This window comes from Danaus plexippus, chromosome 12 (assembly GCF_018135715.1).
Source record: "Danaus plexippus chromosome 12, MEX_DaPlex, whole genome shotgun sequence".
NCBI lineage: Eukaryota > Metazoa > Arthropoda > Insecta > Lepidoptera > Nymphalidae > Danaus > Danaus plexippus.
This window is the reverse complement of record NC_083545.1, coordinates 4,430,761-4,455,925: the sequence shown is the minus strand read 5'-3', so window position 1 is coordinate 4,455,925 and position 25,165 is coordinate 4,430,761. Positions and strand designations below refer to the sequence as shown.

The window sequence follows — 25,165 nt, the reverse complement described above, 5'->3', positions numbered from 1 at the left end:
TTCAAAGTTCTCTTTACAGTAGAAGATTTTTTTGTGGTTTATTTTTATTTATTTATTTCTAAAGAAAAGACATTATCTGAAAGAATTTTTTCCCATTTCCACCGTCTAAAACGTCGGTAAATAGACCAAGCGTGAAGTGTGCTCGCTTTGAAAACATTAATAAAACTGTGAAACTATAACCTTTAAGCTAAAGTATAGATATTTTATTTCCCGCTCTATGTAACTCTGTACGTTAAAAATAATATTAAATTAATAAAAAATAATAATATTTAAATATTAGAAAAATATCATTGAATTTTAAAATAATATTAACAGGACAGAACATTTGGTTTTATCAAACGAACCTATAATAAAATAAATCTCGAATGTAAAAACTATAGTACTTAATCAGAGCTATTAAATTAAATTCAAACAATTTTTTAAAGGTCCTTGATAATGTTATATTACATATTGCAATAAAACAATGAAAAAACCTGAAATAAAATATTCAGTATGACAATGATTGTATAAAAATTACAATTTTAAATACATTATACGTTATAAGTAGAATATTTATTTATTTATGTTAATCTAACATCACTGCATAAACAAGTTATATTTCTGTTAGTCAAAATTCTACGAAAATTCCATCATCAGTTCAATCCCCAGATCAAACAATTATGTAAGCCACAGAGACTGCACTGTAACTGTGCAAGTTGCTTCACACGAGCTAAATGAGTTGCGTGCTCAGTTCGCCTGTATGAAGTACTTGTTTCATTGAAGTGGGTACTGTAGGTACTTCAATTACACTATACGTCTGAATGTCTCTGAAGTTTATTTTGAATTTAATTCATGATTAAACTTGACGTCAGAACGTTTCAAACCAATAGATTTATATGCAAAAAATTGGTTTAATTTATCATTTCATTACTAAACGAAATGTCATAGTGCGATATAAAAAACTCAATATCTTGAAAGAGAAATGTCGAAGAACTCGCTGAATGTTAATATATTTTCAGGACAGAACAAAACAACAGAAGAGATATGCACGATCGTGAACAATTTGGAGTACGTGAGGCGCTCTTTGTCGGAATACGAGGATGAGCACATGTAAGTGCCAGATAATCTCTGTACCGTGACAATCTGGAGTTCCCAACTATCGAGCATCTTATTTGCATACTAAGAAATAATGTCATACTTTCTTGCTATAAACTGAACAGTTACTTATAACATTTCTCCTTGCTTCTAGACTTAGTAACGTCCTGTGATTACATTTTAATCCTCAGACCACTTCCATTATATCCTTCTGTGAACATTTATTATTGTGTTCTTTCGATATCTTACTAACAAAATCTTCTCTCATTACAGAGAAAACCTAATTTTTTTTGGCGTCCAGATTTGGAAAAACATATTTTTTTATATATCTGGATAGAATTGAATTTAGTATAAAGATGATTTTTTATACTTAACTATGATATTTGTTGTTGCTACCGTTATGCTTTTGCTACGATTTAACAAAAGAATAAGTTAAGTTTAGGTTACAGAAAAGATTAAAACAGCGACAGTTATAGCAGAGGAACTTAAATAAAGACACATGTTCAGACAGGATATTTTCCACCAGAATATATATTTGGATAAATTGCATCATTAAATAAAAATAGATAAATATAACCTATATTTTAAATGTACGAATGATAAGAAAAATAAAAATATCCTCCTTAGTACGTAAATAACTCATCAAACTTTAAGCTTATCAAAACTTTTAAGTATCTTCATACAAAAACAAATAGAATGCCTATACAGGTATTGCATTATCAATTGTAAAGCTCACTACCTAAATGTAAGGCGACTTACGAGGGTTATTAAATTTGAAAATTATGTCGATTATAATGTTGTTCCATACTTTTTTGTCTTAGTGCAAACGACGACAACGCTCGTCAACTGGTTCGTGGTGCGTTGGGCACACTAGACTCCCGTGCAGCACGCGCCTCCGCCCCACTCTCCGCACGAGCTAGACCACCTCTAAGAAAAGCTGTTTTCCACTTGGCCTGGTCACCTGACACATTACCTACAACACAGGTAACATACCAGTTGCGATTAGTCACATGAGAATATTTTGATTCGGAAAAACTAAGTCTTCCTAAACTATCTGTTATAATTTAAACTAGATCAATACATTGTAATAACATTACTAATAAATTAACTATAAATAGTATTATGTGTATATTAGATGATTGCTAGTTCTAAGATCTAGATATCTAAGACTTTCGCGAGTTTTATTCATTTTAATGAAACTAATATTTTTCGGATATACTACGCGTGCTTTATTTTTTGTTAAGACTACATACACCCGAAGTTTCGGTTACTTTTCAGCAACCGTGATCACAGACAGACGAGACGACATCTCGTCTGCCACCTCGTCGGGAGTATAAAGTTTTAACGCAAAATAAAGCACGCGTAGTATATCCGAAAAAAGTTTAGTTTCATTTAAAGGTTTAGAATATATTTTAGATTTTATAACCCTACGTTGACAGTAAAATTCATAATTAATTAGTAGCCTGGTGATGTGTAAAATGTGAGAATTGAAAAAATTTACCACACTCCTAGCCTTGTAACACCTACATAATTAATGGACAGGTTATAATTAAATGTTAACAACTTGGATATAAAAGAAATTAATCTAATAAAAACTATATTTTAATAGTGAGGCTCTATATAAACCAGCATATTTAACGTCCCAATACGTAACAGCAATCTTCAATATTACGTTACATAAAACCATACGCACACTCTTCGTATTGAAAGACGATAATAAAGACTTTTTATGAAATACCCACTAGACCTCTTTTAGATTTAAGGTTACATAAGGCTTATCTTTTTATTGCCTCATAAATTATGTATGAACTGTTTATTAATACTAAAGTTCAAACACTTAAATGTAACTGTAATCTGAATTTAAGATTTATTCTCTTAGGATCTATTTAGCAAAAGTTACATAAAAAAATAGACTGGATTTATTTCGATTACAAATTTATTAACAACTATTAATCATCTTATAATCTATCATCGGACAAACAGACGAACGGTAGGCCTCCATCCTTTCGTTGAAGAACTTCCTCGTATCCGAACGAAGCGATTTATTTTATACTTCCTAATACGCACATCAAAGGATAGGAACAGTTTGTCTGCGTCTGTCTTCAAGTAAAGAGTGAATATGCTGTTACTGAGTTAGTGAATTCCCCATCTAAGGCTTCATTCCCACCTACCAACGGCTAGTGTGATAGTCAAGCACTGACAAGAAATTTATTTCATTTAAATAGTATATGACGCAATGAAATTGAAAGACGAACCAGAAACTCTTAGCCTCTGTCCCTATAGAACTGAAATCAAAATTGTCCTAGCCCAGGAGCCACTTACAGCTTTTAGCACCAGATGGTCATTTTAAAACTAGATTGTCATTTGTCTTCCATGGCACAAAAAATTGATCTTTAGTAAAAATTTGGAATAAATCAATTTTATGATTAAATAATTTGTAATCGGTTATTAATTATACTCAAACAAAGCTATAGAAAAGGTGATATAAATGATACATATATAGTAGTAAGTTATAAAACTGATATTGTGATTTAATTTATATTTTATAAAGAATCTGAACCTTACATAGAGCAGTTCTGAAAGTTTTTATTGAACTTGGTTCTTGCGGGATATTGTGTGACTTTAAATCGTTTTCATAATAAAGTTCGAGAATAAATTATAGCCATTTATTAAAGATAATGTTTTGATTTCACAAAATTTTTGGCTGCACTTTCATCGAACTGTAATTTCTAAAATTTCGTGTTGTTTCCTTCATCTGTACTCTAATAATGCAGTGACTATATCAAATACGGTACTAAACACTATTTTATAATGTTCTTCCATATTTTAAATATCTATGGATTTAATATACTTATATATGAAATTTCGAAGACCAACATTATCTTAGTGTTTTATCTATTCTTCACATATAGTTACATCTAGTTGCATTAAAACAGGCAATAGCGCCGCTGCTCGAGTTTCTCGATCAGCACCTATCGTCTCTCAACACCTGGTTGCTTCCTCGCGCTTTCTGCCGAGCGCTAGCTGGTTGCTGGAGCGCCGTGCTGAAGGAGGTCTCCTCTCAGGCTGATGCAGGAGGCGCAGAGAAGCCTCGCGTGTACCATCACAGACTGCGAGAGGCACTTGATTTGTTGGCGGAATTTTTTCACGCAGAAGGCAAAGGTCCTATCAAAGAAATATCTATTAACCACCAAACACGGTCCATTTACGATTTTGTGATAATCTTATGATTTATATTAGATATAAAAATGAAATTTATATAGACGTTGCGGTAAAGTATCATCTTTATACAGATGCAATTTATACCACCGAGTCCTTTTTGAATGAAAATCTAAATCACTTTTCACAAACAATAACCGGTTAATAAACAATCCTCCATATAATTATTCTCATATAATTCAAAATTCTCCTTCGTCGTAAAAGTTGTAGATCTTACGTCATTTTTGACAGACGTCGCTTTCGGAATTTAATTTATAATAAAGATAATAATATAGAATACAAAGTCTTGTAATTTCGTGATGGTGTCCGTCATCTGTTACACAAATTATTAAATTTCATAACATTAAATTTTTACTGGAATAATAACTTTAGCACTTTATCTTACTTATTTAAATATTTCTCCTTGTATGCTTTGACAATATATCATTTAAGTAAACAATTCATACACATAAGATGGGTAATTTGTTATCAAAACCTAACAATAATCTATAGGTCTGCCTATGTCGGAAGTGCATAATAATGAGTGGGGGCGTGTTGAACAAAGGATGCAATATCATCAGGCTCCCACTGAAGAGCTGTTGGAGTTATGGCTAGCAGATCGTTTATTGGATCAATCGAGGACCCCAATGCCTTCGCCGTACGGATCCATTCTTGTCAGGTACAGTAAACTTGGTTATTAAAAAAATTTCTAAATTAACATTTATATTACATATCTGACCTATATTCGGTGAGATCAAAGAGTTAACTATAATTAAATTGTAACTCCACATCCAAACCCCCTTTGTCGGGTAACGCCAGTTTATTTAAGTGATCTCAAACAGTAATTAACAGTAGTTCGTGTTTTATAATAGTTTGGGTTCTAAATACGTTCGAAGCGGAATATCAATTTTAAATCACTTCCTACTAAACTAAGAATCTAAATTAATGTCAGTATAAATTTATTCATAGTATAAAAAAACAACAATTTACAATTATACTTTATTATCTTGATTTATTGTTTGTTTCAAGTCATTATCTTTTACAGTAATACGTCTAAACTTTTTTGGACAAAACTATATCATCTCGTATTGCTTTATAAGAATAATACAATCATTGGATCATCATCAGACGATAGAACTATCTTTTCCTGATCATCTAAATATCTTATAAACAAAGCACAATCCGCGGGCATAAGGTAGAAAGGTTCAAATCAAATAATCTCATTGCTGTCATTGTCATTGTTTGGACAGAGTTTACTTCAACCACGACTCGCTCTGCGTGGAAGTGTTGTCTGCTCGCGACGTGATCCCGCTCGATCCGAACGGCTTGAGCGATCCCTTCGTTGTCCTTGAACTTCTACCTAAAAGGCTCTTCCCTAAAACACAGGAACAGGTCACGAAAGTTCAAAAGGTATACTTATGTGAATTCAAAAGGTATGATTATGTGAATTAAAAAAATTGATTAACGGACACTGAATTGAGATTATTGCAGCCTTTCTAATTCATTCAGCTATTATCGTCAGTTATATGTTGCAGTCATAGAATATAAACACAAACCTACCTTCAGTTTACTTTTATTTTGCTAAATGAAATTGTGAAATAAAATTTTCTAAAAATTTTAACAATGTTACACGAAGTACAATGTTACCAAAAAAAAAAACCTCAGAAAACCTTAAACCCGGTGTGGGAAGAGTGCTTCGAATTCGACGTATCTCTGGAGGCATGCCGCAGCCAGCAGGCGGCGCTGGCGTTATCAGTCTGGGACCGGGACGTCCTGACTGCTGATGACTTCGCTGGCGAGGCGTTCGTGTCGCTATGCCGCATGCCGGGTGTTCATTCACACGCGCCCCCTGATCCATTGCGCGCTCTTGAACTACCATTAATGCAGCTGCATGACCGATGTAAGTAATGGAATTCCAAGTAATTTGATCATTACGTCTCCCGACGTTGCGCGCTTGTTAACTAAAGCGGTGCAGCTAGATGTAAGTAATGCTAAGTAATTTTGTCATTATGTCTCTCGACTTAGATCGCACTCGAGAACTAAAATCGTTCGACTGAATAATCGTTATCCGTATAAAAAGTAAAGTTATTCGCTTGTCATTGTCTTGGTAATTTTCTATAATGACGTAATTGATTTCAATTACTTGACAGTCATCATCATGTGATACCATTAAAAAAAACTCATAATAATTTTCAACTTTCAACAAATAAAGTGAATTCCGCCGGCCATGTCTGACACTAATAGAGTTGTGTCTCATTCCTGATGCGCTTATTAAATTAGATCGCAGTCTATATCCAGGATACGAGAATTCATTTCACGTGGAACAGACTCAATACTATGAGCAAGATATGATAGATACATTTACATATATATAGATCGTAACGCTAAACAAAATTTAACGTTTCGCACTCATATAATATTAATAATTCATCTTCGTAACAAAGTTCATATTAATGAGTTTATTTTTATATCAATAGAAAAATCATAATATAAATTTAAAATCTTACAACAAACGACTTTAACTTGTTTCGTTGTAAATCAAAGAGATTTTTTTTTTATTTATAATAAGAAAAATCTTTGCTAGTGTCTATAAATATTTGTCACAGTGATATACCATGAAGTTTTTCTTCAGCAGCACGCCTTGGGACTAAGTTATTTAGAGAGTTATACAATATTCAGACATCACAATTTAATATATAACATCTCTCAAGTTTAACTTGTAAACGGTTAACTGAAGAACCAAAAAAAAAAAAGTAACCTCAATATAAAAGTTATATTCTAATGTCCAACATTTTAGGTCATCCTATTCTACAAATATTGGAGACAAGGACCATGGACAAATTGGCTATGGATTTCGTCAAGAAACAAAAGTTGCGTTTCGCTGAACAGTAACTTGTTATGTTGTTTGAATTTTCCTTTTACGTTTCTTTTCATTACTTATCTACACACGTCCATATAAATCTCGACAATATACAAAATATATACATATATATATATATATTAAAAAAATTCAATATATTTATATTAAACAAATTAAGTTTATACAAGAGTATATTATTATTTAATAAATATTAAAAAAAAAAAATATTAAGATTTTACGACACGTCAGTATTAATGTAAATTGTATTACAAAGACTGTGTTATTCTTGTATTTGTAAACTTTCAACTATCTTACTCTAAGTACGTGTATAGCATGCACCTTCGGAGCTTATGAGTTATGTCCCTAGTTGTTAATCTCTAGTAGAAACTCCCGACCAAATACTTTAAGACTTGTTGGTAGCTATTATTTTTGTATAACCTACTCTAGTATGTACCTCACTCACACGTAGCACGATTTATGTGGTCGCAGCAGTACCATACTGAATATTTTTTTTTATACGCAAAATTTTCTTATTTCCCCCGTTAGTTACATCCTTTTGGTTTTCTCGTCACCAATTTTATTTGACGCGAAAACCTTTGTGCCGCACTTACAAAGCTTTAAGGAGAGCTTCACCTTGACACTTACCACTATCGTATTTTTCTAACCTAGTCTTTGACGACTGATTTTCATTGTTAGGTTTAATATAATGCATATTTGAAATTTTATAAGTGTACGTGACTTCGTTCACTGTGTATACAAGTTTATTGATGTATTGATGTTTATCGTATAAGTAGATAATTGATATTTGTAATATATATCGTGTTATACAAATGCGTATTTCTCTTCAAGTTGTCTTGGATTTTTTGAACAAAATATACTTAATTGTTTTAATTAGATTATTTAAATGTTTATTTTTAATAAATTCGTATCTATGAACAATTGATTTTTTAAATACATTATATAAAATTCGTTAAAATTAACGCTATTTTTAGTATGAATTTGGATATTACTAAAGATTTTTATAAAAACATATTATCAATTGTACATTAAGACATTTTTTATCCCAGCTTTATATATTTTATTATGGTGTAAAAAAAAATTTCGTATGTAACATTCGTTTTGATATGATTCGTATATTTTTGTCTTTGGTAAACGAAATCCAAGATGTGTCAAGTATTTTATCTATACAGTAGTGTTGCGAAATTATCGCATGGTGTTAAGCTTTTGATACTCTCCTGTATATTCAATTGTGAGTAGAATTTGATCGCTAAATACAGCTAACAGCTTTTTCTATCGTATTTTACTAATAACCATATCCCTACAAACTAACCATATCACTGAGCTTTGTTGATTTAATGAATTCCTTACAAGAGAACACTTCGGTAAAAAATCGTAATAGACCATGCCAAACGTCAATTACTTATATTAAGCTATAAATAAACACTTTACAAGCATTTAAATATAAACATATATTTTATATTATATTGCCAATTATGATTATTTTTATACAGATATAATAAACCTTTGGATTTCTTAAAAATATTGTCAAACTTTTTGGGACGCGAGTAAAAATATACATATATATCCTAACTGTGACAGGGAAATCGTTGAAACGTAAAGATTTATATATTCGAAATATGAGAAGAATTTCCGACGAAAATATGCTCGTGAGGAATTTAAATATAAAACCGCATATATATGTAGAAATACTTTCAAGGCACCAATGTTTCATCCCATTCACCTAGTGTTATATTAAACATTCTGTGTATCTTGACCGAGTAGAATACCAAATGTCTGTATTGTTTCATGAATAGTGGTCGATGTGTTTCCAAAGTTTACTTACATGTTAATAGCTTTAATGAAATATAGTGTAATACAATCTTTCTTTTGCTTTAGCCACTGAATAAAAAACAATAAACTATATAAATGTGTACGGATTTTTATTTAATACATCCCCCCTTTTCCTATCTCACGTTTTATTATAATAATTGAATTATTTATAAACTTTTTTCTATTATGTTAGTCATATCGAAACCGGTAGCTGGCTGAACTGTTGGGAATTTGGAAACTATATTAGTGATATACGCCGTGGAAGGTGATATTCATCCTGGATCTTTCCTACTAGTTGATTAAGAGAGAATTACTGTGTGTCTTGGTCTTGGTTATAATTGATACCAATTTTGTCTAATAATAAAGGGGACAAACGAGCAGACGGCCTTCCTGATGGAGGTAGTACCGTCGCCCATGGACATCCGCAAAATAATAACGTATAATTGTATAACCTTGTATAACGATAATCATTCATTTCTAGAAGAGGACCAAGAGCATCGATGTGTAATAAAGGGACAATTGAGTTAATCTCAAAAGCGGATAATATGTAAAGGACCTTACCCTTCCTTATGCGAGAAAATGTAGACACATTTTCGAATAAATGCACACTGTCCCATAAAACCAAAAGGTTTCAAGAAAGTAAGTTGTCTTTTTAAACCCTGAAGCTCCTGCTCACAACAGAAATTGCAATGTAGACTTGATATATTTTACGGTAAATATGCAAGTTTTAATGAATTGCAATCTCACACGAATGACGTTAGTTACTCCGACAAAAAGTATCGTATTAAAAATAAATTAGGCATAAAGTAGATTGCCCGGCCGGCTATAGTGTTAGACTATATTTTAAGCGTTTAATTTTTATACAGAGGCAAATAATAATTCTACAATATGTTTAAATCGGTACGCGTCAAGGATTAAACAGGATACTTCCATCCATTCAACCCTTTAAGAAACTTTACAAATATAATTTATGATTTTATTTACTGTATACTGTATGTAATTGTTTTGAAAATGTCTACATTTCTTTTTAATATAAAATCAGCAAATATTAATATATTATTACTATACGATGACTACCTACGAAAGTAGAAAGTATATTCTTGTTATTAAAATTGTAAAAAAATTGTCGTAAATTTATTTTAACAAATATTATGTTTAAGATTTTATCTGATGAAAAGATGTGACGAAGTTATCGAAAATAACAACTTATTGTACATAAAAATAAAATTTCACTATGAGTTAAGTGTAATGTACTGTGTAATGGTGGGATTAGTAAAACACACTCCATTTTTTTTGAAAAATAACATTTTATGCAAATCTATAAACACTATCTTAAAGAGGTACAGAATGTCTAAAACGACTATTAAAGTTATATGTTTGCCTTGTCACTAGACATTGGTATTCACGTCGTAGTATAAGCACATATTTTATTATTACTAAATACATACTTACTATAATTTATTATAGATTTCTAGTTATATTATGTTTTGTACTTATAACATTATAACTAACTCACTCTATAATTTTAATTAATTATACATCCATTGACCTCACTGCTTGAATAAGTCTATCAAATACCAATTTTTTGGCATCAATTCCCCAAACGAAGTCAATATGACTAAAGGTCGGTTGCTCAATTCTATATTTTCCTAAGACGTTTCCTAACTCTGAATGCAATCTCTCCACATCCGGCACTTCAGCTAAAGGATCAGCCTGAGAGTAATGTAAGAAAACTGGAGCGTCGATTCTTGACAGGTCATATCGTGGCGGAGTCATTGAACCATATTCTACAAGGTTTCCAATTACTCCGTGATCATAACGTGTAAACTCCTTTCCATGTATTAACTGAAGGTAGTGAGTTAACTGTCGCGTAGCGGCACCCCCTGGCAGATGCCCCAATAACACCGGGAGCATAGTCTGTTAGATTAATTATAAAATGTTATTGTTATTTAATCAGGTAAAGAATATTATCAATTTTGCATATTTAATATTTACCATATTAAGCTGTTCTGGATTCTTCCCTGCTATTACGTATAAAAATTCAGCGCATAAAAACTGCGTTGGTTTGCCATCACTGCAGAAAAGTTGTCCAATTGCTGTTATAATTTCACTCCTGGGAAACATTTCATTGATGCCAATCAACGACAATAAGTCCTGGAATATATTCATTACAAATAAAAACGAGAAATCCTCAAACACATTTTATGGAAACAAATAATTGTTTTTAGTTACTGCGTTTGTTAGTAAATATTAAAGTATTATAACATTTTATTACTTACATTGAATTGTTGAGAATAAGGAGCTAATGCTTTAAATAAACCGATGTTATTATTTGCCATGTATGCAACGGGTGCCATAGCCTGCATTGAAAGGATTTTCTTATTATACTCGGGTTTCAACGAAGTCATCACCCAAAAAGATGTAGTGCCCTGCGAAAACCCGACATAATGCATTTTTTCCTGCTTGGTATGTGCCAGTGCGAAATCAATCATAGCTGGCAAGTCCTTAGTTCCGATATCATCCCAAGAGAACCTCCAGAAAGCGGGGTTAGAACGATCATCTGGGTTTAAAAGCAAATTTCTTCTTGAAAAATGTGTTCCACGAGCGTTACCCATCCAAACATCATACCCTTCTTCAGCTAAAATGTAGGCTGCAAAAAATATTATAGTATGTAACCATCATAATTTTTCTAAGCAAATTTCAGGTGCTTGAGCAATTGTTATTTGATGCTTATAAACACTAACCCAAACCACTTCCGGGTCCCATAATCACGTTTTCTGCGGAAGATGACAATAATCCATGCATAAGGAATATCACTGTCTTGTTTCCTGGGCTATTATTTCTATCACGGCCATGAGGAATACGATGCAGTCCCAAAACATATCCGTCTTCGGTAATCACATTATATTCTTCGAAAGGATAATTGTACTTGCGCACTAAATCCCTCTACAAAAACAGACATTTGACTTTTTTTTTAATAAATAAAGAAGGATGGTAAAGGTTAACTTTTTTTTCAAAGTTTAACGCTTTAACTTAATCCAATACTCAATTTTACTCACGAGATCAAGAGTGGCATCTTCTACAACATTATCTGAGATGTAAGGTCCGAAGGCATTGGCTTTCACTAACTCCTCTATGTAATCAGCATTAGGCGACCTACCTGCCGACACCAAAACGGTAAGACTGAAAAATGCTAAAACTCTTGTCAACATTTTGATTGCACATTGAACAACATAAAATTTGCGTTATTGTAATACATATATATAACATAGATAACATAAATCATATCAGATAGTACATTATCTTATTTTTACATCTAATTAAATTTTAACGTAACATGTTAGAAACCCCAAATGTGAATGGATATTATTCTTCATTTTCATTTGGGATCCGTGGTTTTTCCACCCAATTTTTGGTATATTTTTATTTTAAAATAAAACAATAACAAATATTCAATATATTAATATAGTATAGCAATTGCAAATCCAATTGCATTCGTTGCAGTTTTCAGCACCTCTTTGTTTTTGAAGACATGAATTTTGGGCAAAAAAAGAAGCAAGCAGTGAAGCTTTCTCCTTTGCCATACGTCCTAATATACCATAAGTTTTAGCCAGACGAGATAGTGAGGCCTGACAGGAATTTACAGAATAGGAATATACCGAATTATTAATTTTCCTTAAAATACCTAAAGCTCATTTCAATAATACATGTATAATTATTTCATTTAAATCATATTTTAAAATATGTCTACTTCCTAGAACTATGGTAACTTTTATGAAAATACGTGGATACATAAAAATCCTTTCTTAGTCCATATTACCTTGGAGGATCATTTCGCCAGTGCATACGGGTGAAATACATTTATTTTATAAATTTATTAGCATTTTTTTTATTAGTCCTTCACTGATCTCTAAATTGTATAATAGATTAGCATTGTTTAATATTCTGTTATAATCCATCATCAATAAAAATGTTATCTGTATCTTGACATCGGATCTTCGTTAATCTTTTCTTCCTTTACAGAATTTTTATGGGATTAATTAGTGGCCTTAACGCAAAGTAATATAAATAAACAAAATGTTATAATATGTTTTATTTAATATAATTAAATGTTTCAATTTTTCATAATATTGTAAATTTTTTAGAAAGGAATATGAATTTAGAGAAGCGTCCACATAAACGTAATTTTCGGTACTGTTCATCGTTAATTTAGTTTTTTTCACAGCACTTATGAAATGTATTTGCTATCATCAGACGTTTTTATGTGATGTGCCTTTAAAAAACAGATTTTGAGTCTCTGGTTACGCATACCTAGCATAATTTTTTTTTCAGTCGACGTGTAATGACTAAATTTCTAATATATTTCTAAATGCAATACAGAACACTACCAAAATCAAATTATTTTTTGTTTTGTTGATCACTTCCATGGTTTTTAAAGGCACCTTTTCCAGGCATTAACAAAAAAATCTTGCACTGTTTTATGTACATAGGACACCCTAAAAATGTCTAGGCTAACTGATATTCTGTGAATTTTTGTACATATTAATGATTTCCAATAAAAAAAAAATACTACAATGGCTAACTAAATAAGAAATGGTTTAATTACCATGCATCTGAATAAATAAATTAAGACTTAAAAGAAACATATCAAAGATTATATACATAAATATAGGGTTCTTAAACATATTAAAGGCGATACTTGTTGAAAATTCATTTGCTTTTTGTTATTTATAAGATAAGATATTTTTTCCGAATACTAGGCGATTTTTTTATTTAAATTTACATGATACAGCATCCATGATCACGGGCTGACGAGATGAAAGTGTCTGTCAGTTAGTGTTGTTATTTGCTAACTTGCACGCACGCCTTTTTTATGTGCATACATACATACGAGTATGTGCTTTAACCCTTGTACCGATGCTCCTCTTTGTCTGTCCAGTGCTTGACAAGCCACAGTTATAATAAAGTTTGTTTACACCTGCTTGGATATTGAAATAAATTAAAATTTTCATACATACATATTCATATCGTATATATATTCTATGACCAGGAACTGATATTCTTGCTGTATAATCTAAGGATTTATTTTATTTTTACAGACACTATTTCAATCGTATTAATATAAAATTTCAGAATGCAAAAATGTGTAACACAAAATAAAGATATTTAAAAATCTTAAAAAAAGGCCTTTTCACGATGTTTCCAGAACGATTTTACTACTATCTCTATTACTCTTCTATCGATATTATTTTTAATATAGAGCATACTTGAGGGCATATACTTTATTGGCTTTCGTATTTCACTTTGGCAGCTCAATGATTTTGTTTGGTTAGTGGTTTAAAAGAAATAAGTATATCTGATTTTGAAATTAAGATAAATAGTAATTAAGATAAATAGTATTGAGTAGAAACAAAATAACTCCAAATATTTTCTAAAAAAATTAATGAAAATTTGGCAATAAACACGCACAAGCAGATCACAGTTGCTGTAAAGGAACCGATATGTGGTAATAAAGCAATAAAAACGAATAGTATCAGATACACTTAGTTTCATTTAATAGACATAGCGTAAAGATATTATTTTTAATAGACACTTTTTATCCAAATACCTATACACAAACTTTTATAATTAATTTCATATTCATTGACTTAAAAAAGAATATGTTTTAGTTATGTATCGTGTGGCGATAAATGAGGATGGCGATAAGGTTAAATATTAGGATATGTACAAAAAATAACGAGATAATAAATGCTTTTGAAGTTTAGATTACCAGAGAGATATCCTAACATTAATTAGCATAAAAATGTAATCGATAATATCTAAGACATAATATGGTTTATTAAAAACACATATTTTATAGAAGTCCCTTGAATTACATTACATTATTTTATACTTCCTGTTTTATTCTGTTTAATTTTTGTAGATATTTTTTCTTTCTCACGAGATTGTACTATATTTGTTTGTACTTATATCAATGTTATATAATTTGCAAAGTAAAAAATTGTGATAGGTACTATTTTGTAAAAGCGTTGTTATGTTACCGGTTACATTCATACATGTTCTAAAACACTACTTCATATCCGTGTAACAAGTTATTGGTATCGTTGAGAAAATTTTACAAATTGTATGAAAATATTTTCGCCATATCAGTAGTACATTTAAATTATATACATATATTTCTTGTAGAATTTCTAATAATTTACTCCGTTTAAATCTCTTTACTTAAAAACTATATAAAACAACTAAGTTTACTTTTCTTTGAATTTCGCCTTGGACCTACTTTCTAAATAATATTTAACATTAATTCGAATAACTTATCGTATGTGAAAACGATTGGTCATCAAAGATAAACAACGATTTTGCAATCAAAGAAATTATAATTCAACAACATCCGTATTGATAACGACATCCGTTGCCTGTAATATTTAATTATTAAAATACATAGTTTTTCTCCCCTATTTATACCGATTAACTTTTTAAACCTATTTAAAAAAACGACTAATGATTGTGAAAAATCGTAAAAAAATATTACATTTACACAATAACACAGTGTAATAGTACATGTGTGACTTGATAGTCACACATACACTATTACATCATTGATAGTCTTGATAATCAATCATTGATAGACTTGATAGACTTGATAGTCAAACATTATTTTATTTGTTAGTCAATCAAAGACAATCATTGATAGACTTGATAGTCAATCAATATTTTATTTGTTAGTCAATCAAAGACAATCGTTGATACACTTGATAGACTTGATAGTCAATCATTATTTTATTTGTTAGTCAATCATAGACAATCATTGATAGACTTGATAGACTTGATAGTCAATCATTATTTTATTTGTTAGTCAATCATAGACAATCATTGATAGACTTGATAGACTTGATAGTCAATCAATATTTTATTTGTTAGTCAATCAAAGACAATCGTTGATACACTTGATAGACTTGATAGTCAATCATTATTTTATTTGTTAGTCAATCATAGACAATCATTGATAGACTTGATAGACTTGATAGTCAATCATTATTTTATTTGTTAGTCAATCATAGACAATCATTGATAGACTTGATAGACTTGATAGTCAATCAATATTTTATTTGTTAGTCAATCAAAGACAATCGTTGATACACTTGATAGACTTGATAGTCAATCATTATTTTATTTGTTAGTCAATCATAGACAATCATTGATACACTTGATAGACTTGATAGTCAATCATTATTTTATTTGTTAGTCAATCATAGACAATCATTGATAGACTTGATAGACTTGATAGTCAATCAATATTTTATTTGTTAGTCAATCAAAGACAATCGTTGATACACTTGATAGACTTGATAGTCAATCATTATTTTATTTGTTAGTCAATCATAGACAATCATTGATAGACTTGATAGACTTGATAGTCAATCATTATTTTATTTGTTAGTCAATCAAAGACAATCATTGATAGACTTGATAGACTTGATAGTCAATCATTATTTTATTTGTTAGTCAATCATCGACAATCATTGATAGACTTGATAGACTTGATAGACTTGATAATCAATCATTATTTTATTTGTTAGTCAATCATAGACAATCATTGATAGACTTAATAGACTTGATAGTCAATCATTATTTTATTTATTAGTCAAACATAGACAATCATTGATCGACTTGATAGTCAATATCATAGTTATATTTTATTGTCAGTTTCATCATGTCTATATAAGATATATATAAACACAAACTTGTACTCTGTACAGCACTCTCGTAGAAGCTGGAATAATAAAACATAAGTATACTGAAGAATATTGCTCTGCCACTAAGCATTTCCTAAATGGATGAAAAATAAAAGATTTTAAACATATCAAGTAAATAACTATTTATTGACGGCTGATTTTTTTCTAGCTGGGTATTAATTATATCAAATTGCAGATGACGACTTACTTATACGATATTTTTGATAATCATATATGTATATGTATTTCTTTTAAAACTTTCTAGTAACTAATCATTTCCATCCCAAGGTATTAGTTTTGCAACGCATCTCTCATCGCCATACACAATCATATTGTTTTTATCAAACGCTAAACCGTATCCGTTGTCTAACGAGAATATATTTTTTATTTGATTATTAATACAGTCTATCGAATAAATGCCGTCTTGTGCTATTAAATACGGTTCTCCCTTCGCATCTGTCGTTATTCCGCGAATGTTACCAACATGATTGCCGATCCTTTCCGGTGATTTCGATCCCTTTGGTAAACAAAACAATCCACTGGGGTTAGCAACAATTAAATTATCATTTCCGTCAACAGCACAATGGTGGACTCCATACTCTTCAACTGTAGATACAATAGATTTTTGACCATTTTTCAAAGAGTATAGATCAAGATTAGTTGTATCGACAAAATATAGGCAATCTTTGTGAAACATATCGAAAACATCGATACCTTTTATAATTGCCGGTTTTCGTACGTCATGTGTTTGATAATCGTACTTATAAACTCCATCGCTCCCACCAAGGTATACAGTACCGTCCGTTTGATCTACAGCACTAGCGAAACCATTACGAATACTCGGAACAATTTTCGCACATCCTGAATATAGATTTAATTCGACACTTTGAAAACTTTGATCGGAAAACTCATCCGCATTGATACAAAAGAACAAAATATTGTTTTTCCTGTCAATAGAAAACTTATACGGAATATTTACATCAGCCAATATGATAGATTTTTTGTAACTTTTCCCTCCTATTGTAACATTGGGTGAGTTGGCTTTAATGGACATCTTAAATTCAATTTCTCATATTCGTTTCTTATTTTTTTTATATCTGTTAAATTCTCACATATTTCAAACTAATAATTTGCTATTTAGGATCAATTGTAATGTTTGTTTTTTGGTTATCACATATTATATTGTTAAGACAAGAAGGGCATGACATATTAGTCAAACCTTTGATAAGAGTTTAAAACTTTTCATACGAAGATACATCAAAGAGTTTTGATATAAATACACTTATAATTGAGGGACCAGTAGAAAAACTGCATGTATAATATTTATGAAAATTTTATGATTGTACAAAAAATATATAAATTATCGAAAACTAAAACGTTAATATTTTACAAAATATTGTTTTTAACAACAAATTTAAAATTGCTTGAAACAAAACGTATTTTAAAACACCAATCAGAGCGTAGTGGCGTTACTCCTGTTATAATATTTTAATTGTGTTTATGGTTGTAAAAATGTCTATTATTTTATGCGTATATCGTATCTCCTCCATTCTACACGACACTGGCAGAATGTACTGTGCATGGATGAAGGCCATATTTAAAACAACCAAGCAATTTTTATGGGTATATTAATTGTTGTTTTTTTTTTATCATATATCAAAATGGGAGGTGGACTTATAAAATGCGACTTCGGGAATGTACCAAAATTTAGTATTGAATTTGTTGATATTCTTTTGGCAGAATTGCATTTTTTTAAGTTTAGAATTGGAAGAGCCACAATTACTATAGCATCTAAGGTTGTACTTACTTACTTTGCCTTTTATTTAGCGGATTTGATACATAGCAATCATTTAAGCTCAACAAGAGAATCTAATGTTGCAAACGCGATCCGTTCAAATTAAAAGAGATGAAAAGTTGTTATCTCTAATAATCAATATTTTTAGAAGCATGAGTTTTTGTGGTTAATGGAAACTCTGAAGATGGATGGATATAGGCTACCTTTTATTCCAATACCGAATCACTACACCGAAATTAAGAGTGAGAGACAGGTCGCATGCGGCACTGCGTGCGCGCAGTGAGCGGAGAGTTGGCAGCACGTAAGGCGGGACACTAACTAAACTTACCTGGACAGACAGACGCGTGAGAGCAGACGACGTCGTAGGTCTTATGCGATCTTTAATATATTTCACTCCAACGAATTTACTTTGTTGTTCTGATTAATTTAACATAAGCATTTCTTTTTGTTATTTTCCATATATAAATATGTTTACTCATAGTCTTTTTTAACTTTATAGTAGGTACGAATCAATAAGTACATTACAATATTAGTAGTAGTATTACCTCTGCTTCATTTAGTTCAGCTACATATGAAGTTAATTACGTAATAAGTGATCAGGTAACTTTGATTAGTTTAGTATTTAAAAAAATTGATTTGTTTTTTTTTTGTTCTTTTGTTCCTGTCTGTGTGCATAGTATGTACTTAAAAGTTTTTTCTTTCACGCAGACGGGTTAGCGGGTAACAGCTAGTTTATAACAAAGACCTCGCATCAACCATTTTATAGCATTTTTACACAAGTTTTACATTTTCTAGTTCTCTTCTCCAATATATATTCTCATCTACATTTTTCATAGTTCTATTTCCTCATATATTTTTTATTCTGTCATAAGTAATTTATAAACAATTTAATTTGGTGGTGTTACTATACGGAATAATGACTTTCTGTTTTCCTAATTTACAGGTTTTGTTTATAATTAAAATCATTATCGCAGTGCGGCATAGAGCAATCAAAGTCCAGAGAGATATGACAGACAATTAATATTTGTTAGTTGAATGAATTAATAGATTTTCGTTCGATTTCCATAGCGTTTATAATTCAATAAGGTTTAAAGATTTGCTCTCAAATAAAGCCTAGTTATTTCATTAACCAGAAATGTAGACTAAGTGTCAACATTCGAATGTAATAGGCATCGTCTCTAAAAAAGTCATTACACTGTACCAATATTAGGATCTGTATTATGTATAGCATGAAATGTTTTAAATAACAACCCTGCAGATATGGAAGAAAAGTTTTAATTTTAAAAAAATATTAGTTCCTCATCACTGCTCCTGTAAATTAGGTACCGCTTAATTGAAATTTCTTATAAATATCATAAAAAAAATTTCCTTCCAATTTCACCTTAAGTTTTAGTAGATGCGTTAATAACCAAAATAGAAGTTTTAAAAAAGGTGTTACAATTATTTTTGTGTTACACAGTTGGAACTACAATTCGTTTTTACTTAATTACTATAACTATTGCGTAAATTGTTTTCAGCAGAAGCAAAGTCTTACTTTAAAAAAGAATTTATCGAATCTTTTAAGTAAATTCAATATCTTTAATTTTTTATTGTATACCTTTGTTCTGGCCATCATAGACGATACACAGATGATTTTGGTCCTCTCGATTAATTGATCTGATGAAAATGATTTGTTTCGTTCTGGATTTCTTTATTTGATAGAATTTAGCACAACTCAGACACATACAAGTACAATACATCGAGTACAAGTTTTTTTATAACCAGTTCATATTATTAAATGTTAAAATAATTGTATGAAATTTGTAAATATTAGGATTGTATAGGTAGCATAATATTCTGTTCACATTTCACTACTTTGACAATAATCAACGGTCCGTAGTTCATCCAAACAGTCCATCCTTCCTATCTCATCTTATCTTTAAGCCAATTTTATTCTATCTTTTTCTTCACATGATTATAGAGATATAGTCTTTTTAAAATACAATACCATTAATTGATTAGAATTTTTTAAGAACAATATACGGAAGTATAATATTCTTTTTCCTTTGAATTTAATATATGGTCGATATATGTACATTTTGATTTTATACATTGGCTCCATTCTGGATGGAATGAAAAAGGATAAGAGCAGATTTCAACCAGGTCATAGGTAATCGTGGTTGGAATAAAAATGAATAAACCCAATTGATCGAAAAATTTTAAAGAGAATTGTCTCAATAGTGATAGGGTTAAAGTAACTTAAATAGGATTAAATTCCTCGTGTCGAACGGAATCTATGAAACTTATCTGTAAAATGAAATAAAATTAAGTTTGGTAATTCTTATGAAATTAATACTTATTAAGTTAACTACAATTTGTACACACTTCTTTTTATTTTTTGTCACTTATAATTAATATATGATAATATCTTGGCATCAAATAACCAACTACGCGACTGAAAACTATTTTAAATATAACACGTTTTCAATCTAAACACAAGGTTACCTTTCTTTTAGTGGTGGAAATTTTAAACCCTGCCAATGTTTGCCTAATGACTGACTCTCTTGAATTCCTTCAAGTCTATATAGACTCATTATATGTACTTGTCATGTCGTAAGTTTGGACTATTTACAGGCACTAGCACTACCCAAGTTCTAACACAAATTGCCGGGTTTGATTGATTGGTCCTTAAATCCTATTCTTCAATAATTATTATAGATATAAAAAAAAATATTTATATTTTTTTGTTTAATGTGTTCTTAAAATTCTAAGTTATTTAGATTTCTCCACTTGGGTTGTTGGTTTTCGTTCATTAATGAAGTATTTAACTTAAAAAAAAAACTTAATTGAGTTTAGGAGTCCTTTATGACAGTTAGTTATTCATTTGAAATATTAGAATAATAGAATGAATACTTATTATCAAACAAAAAATTTTTTTTTTTTCTGTTAATTATTTCAAATTGATTCTTGGCTACTTTTAAGACATCTTATATTTATTAATCAAATTATACGTTTGACGTACGTAGTAAATGTTGTACAGGAAATAAATAATTTCACATTGAAATTTTTACCTAATCACATTTTCCACTGGAGAGTGACAAAGTAAGATATTATTTGGACCTAACTTACTTCAATAGAAAAATACTTTAGAATTCACAACAAGGATTAAGACCGAAGTTAGGTAACGTTTTACATTTTAACCGAGTAAATGGTACAGTGTTTGAATTACGGGAGGTTTGACGTCATATTCCGGCGTCACGGACAATGCAAGCAAGTTTGCACTCCTTCAGATCGAGGAAACAACCTCACACTGATGTGAATACAGTAGATTGGCAAAGAAATATTAAAACTAAGGTGAAAAACTTTTGACTTGTGTATTTCACTTCAATGTTTTTGGTTAACCAATCCCTACAAGGATTGTATAGAATCTAAATTAAGGGGCAGAGAGGCAAGAGTCCCGAACTGGACTATATTTTGATGATAAGGTACTTATAGTGCTTTAAAAAACATTAATGTAATTAATTAAAATAATAGAGAAATAAATATAAACATACGGAGATAAACTAGAAAAGGTCAAAAATATTAAAAGATGTGGGAAGGCATGAAAGATACACTTACTTTAGTTATTCTAAAAGGCTTTGGAAAGATGCCTATGGAAGTTTAGAATATTATCCAATAGTTCGAAATCAAATATCGTTAGTAAGTATAGGTAGATATCAAGTAGTCAACAATCAAATCAACAATAATAAAGGCTCAATATTAAGCTCAATAACGTTCACAAAAAATATTTATTTGTCACTTTAAGGTTCCCACGTTTCTATAGTTAGTACATCTCATACATTGTGTATATATCTACATTTAAAAACAACAACAACTATCCTCCCTTAATCCTCAGAAAAAAATTCCTATGAAGTGAATTTATTTATCAACTAAAATCACTAAAATTTTTCTGTCTTTAATGTCACCTTAACTCTGCGTATCAATGACTGATATGCGGAAAGGTGACTTGACAGTTTTTGTTGTTGGTCGTTATTTGTTTTGAGAATACCGTGATTGGAAGCGAGTTCACAAAAAATTTTTCGTCTCTTGAGCTCGTTATCAGAACGGAACTTAACTTTTAATTTATTGCAAAATCATATCATCATGTTATCATGTCCCACCTACTGTTGACTACACTTCGGCAAACTTTGATCATTTAAACGAAGACGAAAAGCTTTTTTGTATAACTGTTCTTTCCAAACATTTTTTTCATAAGAATTCTTACATTGTAGAATTATGGGACACGTCTCCTTTAATACATACACGATTTACAAAGGAAAAAAAAGGTTCTAAAACGTCAGAATTTGTGTGTGGGAAAACTGAAAAGTTTGAGATTAAAAGCACATTTATTACTTTCTATAGTTTGATACTATGTTCATGAATTAGTGTATTATATATATAAGCATGTAGGCATAAACATAAGCACGTACATAGCCATACTTATTTTAATAAAAAGAGTGTAAACCTCGCTCCAGACATGTTAACACAAAAGTAGCATTGGTAGTAGTAGTAGTAGTAGTTTCCATAGCAAAGGGTTACGATGCCAACTTTGAATAAGCACCCCACCATAGCGTTCATGATTTTTTTTATTTAATGTTTTTTGATAACTTTCTTTTTAAATAATTAAGATTTGTAAATAAAAGCTTGGTCGCCAGCTAAAACATTAAAACTTCAAAAAGCCTGTTTTTTCTATTTATTTATTATTTTAAAATTTCACACACGAAAAATTATAAATTCATTTTAAATAAAATAAATAATAAATAGCCGGTCATATAATCAGTATGTCCTTATTCTTCCATTGCCCTCATGAGGACCATAAGTCGGTCGAATACCATTGTTTTAGCATCTTTTCCCCAAACAAAGTCGATGTGGCTGAACGTCGGTTGTGATATTCTAAATCTGCCGACAACTCGTGGAAGCTCTGCAAACAATCTATCCACATCAGTTACATGAGCCAGAGGATCAGCTTGTGCGTAATGCAAGAAAACTGGAGCGTCTATTTTCGATAGGTCGTAGCGTGGTGGTCTGACAGATCGATATTGAATCAGATTTTTAATAGCACCGTGGTCGTAGCGTCTAAACTCTTTTCCATGAATAGATTGACCATAATGCGCCAACTGCCTTATAGATGCACCCGCTGGCAAATGCCCCGTTATCACCGGCAACATTGTCTGTATTAAATCACAAAATCTTAATATAGTTCATATAGAAAATATATATATATATAATATATTGAGATAAATAAATTGTATACCGTATTTAGCTGATCGGGATTTTTTCCTGCAATCCAGAACAACATGTTGCTGCATATAAACTGTAATGGTTTGCCGTCACTGCAAAATAGTTGTCCTATTTCGGATATCAATTCACTTCTGCGGAAAAGCTCATTAAACCGTAATAAATTTGCAGCTCCCTAAAATTGACATTGCGTTAGAATAGCTTGTGTTAAAATTCTAAGAAGAGATCTTTGTTTTCAATTATTTACCGCTAGTTGAGATGAAAAAGGCGCTAGAGCCGCGAATAATTTATTCGTGCTGTGTGCCATGTAAGCAACAGGGGCCAAAGCATGCATTGAAATTATTTTCTTGTTGTATTCTGGCCTTATAGAACCCATCACCCAAAAAGAAGTAGTGCCTTGAGAAAAACCGATGTAATGCAATTTTTCCTGTCCGGTATGGGCAAGTGCAAAGTCGATCATAGCTGGCAAATCCTTAGATCCTATTTCGTCCCAAGAGAACTGCCAGAAATCAGTATTTAAACGAGAATCTGGGTTTAATCGAACATGTCTCCTTGAAAAGTGGGTACCACGGGCATTGCCCATCCACACGTCAAACCCTTCTTCAGCTAGAACATAAGCTGAAATACACATAATTGGATGTCATATTTTTTGTACAATCATGACGGTTTCTTAGATATATATTTTCCTATCATTTAAACTTACCTAAACCACTTCCGGGTCCCATAAGCACGTTTTCAGCTGAAGATGAAAGCAAGCCATGCATAAGGAACACGACTGATTTCTTTCCAGGTTTGTTATTCCTGTCACGACCATGGGGAATACGATGCAAACCCAGAATGTATCCATCCTCGGTAGTCACATTGTATTCTTCAAATGGGTAGTTGTATTTCCGAACTAAATCTGGCTAAAAAGGATGAAATTTTACGCTTAATTATATGAAAAAATAAATAAAAAGTAAACAGTACGTAGGTCTTAATCTGTAATCTTAAACTAGAATTATTATCTCACTCACTAGATCAAGAAAGGCATCTTCAACAACATTATCCGATATGTAAGGTCCGAAAGCATTTTGTTTAACTAACTCCTCGACGTAATCGGCATGAGGTGATCGACCTGCCGATGCCAATACCGTAAGACTGAAAAAAGCAACAACTTTCAGCAACATTCTGCTTGCTGAATTAACAACATGAAATTCGCATTTTTACAATATATATATAACAAAGATATAATCAATCATAATAGATAGTATATCTTATTTTTATAAGCTACATATCTGAAAACTCAATACTCTTGCAAAATTAAAAAGTAATAATCTCGTATTCAAATAAATATTATTGCTATTAAATATATATTTCTCTATAATTAAAACAATTACCATTGTCTTAATCATGATCTTACCATAAATATAAAAAGTA

General features: G+C 30.8%; 4 protein-coding genes across 4 annotated transcripts in view; 1 reads left to right on the top strand and 3 right to left on the bottom strand.

Annotated features, from left to right (window-relative positions):
- The window catches only part of LOC116772307 (BAI1-associated protein 3), a 75,933-nt gene extending 68,700 nt beyond the window's left edge, over positions 1–7,233 (top strand). Inside the window, exons 19-25 of the mRNA XM_032664434.2 lie at positions 999–1,089; positions 1,896–2,058; positions 4,011–4,236; positions 4,786–4,951; positions 5,523–5,682; positions 5,938–6,172; positions 7,070–7,233. Of these exons, the coding sequence (XP_032520325.2) occupies positions 999–1,089; positions 1,896–2,058; positions 4,011–4,236; positions 4,786–4,951; positions 5,523–5,682; positions 5,938–6,172; positions 7,070–7,164 (1,136 nt within the window). The 3' untranslated portion in view covers positions 7,165–7,233. The remainder of the gene's footprint in view (positions 1–998; positions 1,090–1,895; positions 2,059–4,010; positions 4,237–4,785; positions 4,952–5,522; positions 5,683–5,937; positions 6,173–7,069) is intronic.
- A 3,053-nt stretch (positions 7,234–10,286) lies between these two features.
- Positions 10,287–12,200, bottom strand: LOC116772578 (lipase 1-like). The gene is made up of 5 exons (XM_032664808.2): positions 12,022–12,200; positions 11,707–11,908; positions 11,242–11,612; positions 10,958–11,116; positions 10,287–10,879 (listed from the first exon to the last, which is right to left on the bottom strand). Exons 1-5 carry the CDS (start codon positions 12,172–12,174, stop codon positions 10,496–10,498), a joined length of 1,269 nt encoding a protein of 422 aa, XP_032520699.2. The 5' UTR covers positions 12,175–12,200; the 3' UTR covers positions 10,287–10,495.
- Positions 12,201–16,824: 4,624 nt separating this feature from the next.
- Positions 16,825–17,911, bottom strand: LOC116772518 (ommochrome-binding protein-like). Its single transcript, XM_032664735.2, has 2 exons — positions 17,413–17,911; positions 16,825–17,304 (listed from the first exon to the last, which is right to left on the bottom strand). The coding sequence occupies exons 1-2, from the start codon at positions 17,750–17,752 to the stop codon at positions 16,967–16,969; spliced, it is 678 nt and encodes a 225-aa protein (XP_032520626.2). The 5' UTR covers positions 17,753–17,911; the 3' UTR covers positions 16,825–16,966.
- Positions 17,912–23,189: 5,278 nt separating this feature from the next.
- Positions 23,190–24,954, bottom strand: LOC116772418 (lipase 3-like). The gene is made up of 5 exons (XM_032664610.2): positions 24,763–24,954; positions 24,453–24,654; positions 23,997–24,367; positions 23,766–23,924; positions 23,190–23,682 (listed from the first exon to the last, which is right to left on the bottom strand). The coding sequence occupies exons 1-5, from the start codon at positions 24,913–24,915 to the stop codon at positions 23,299–23,301; spliced, it is 1,269 nt and encodes a 422-aa protein (XP_032520501.2). The 5' UTR covers positions 24,916–24,954; the 3' UTR covers positions 23,190–23,298.
- Positions 24,955–25,165: the final 211 nt, after the last annotated feature.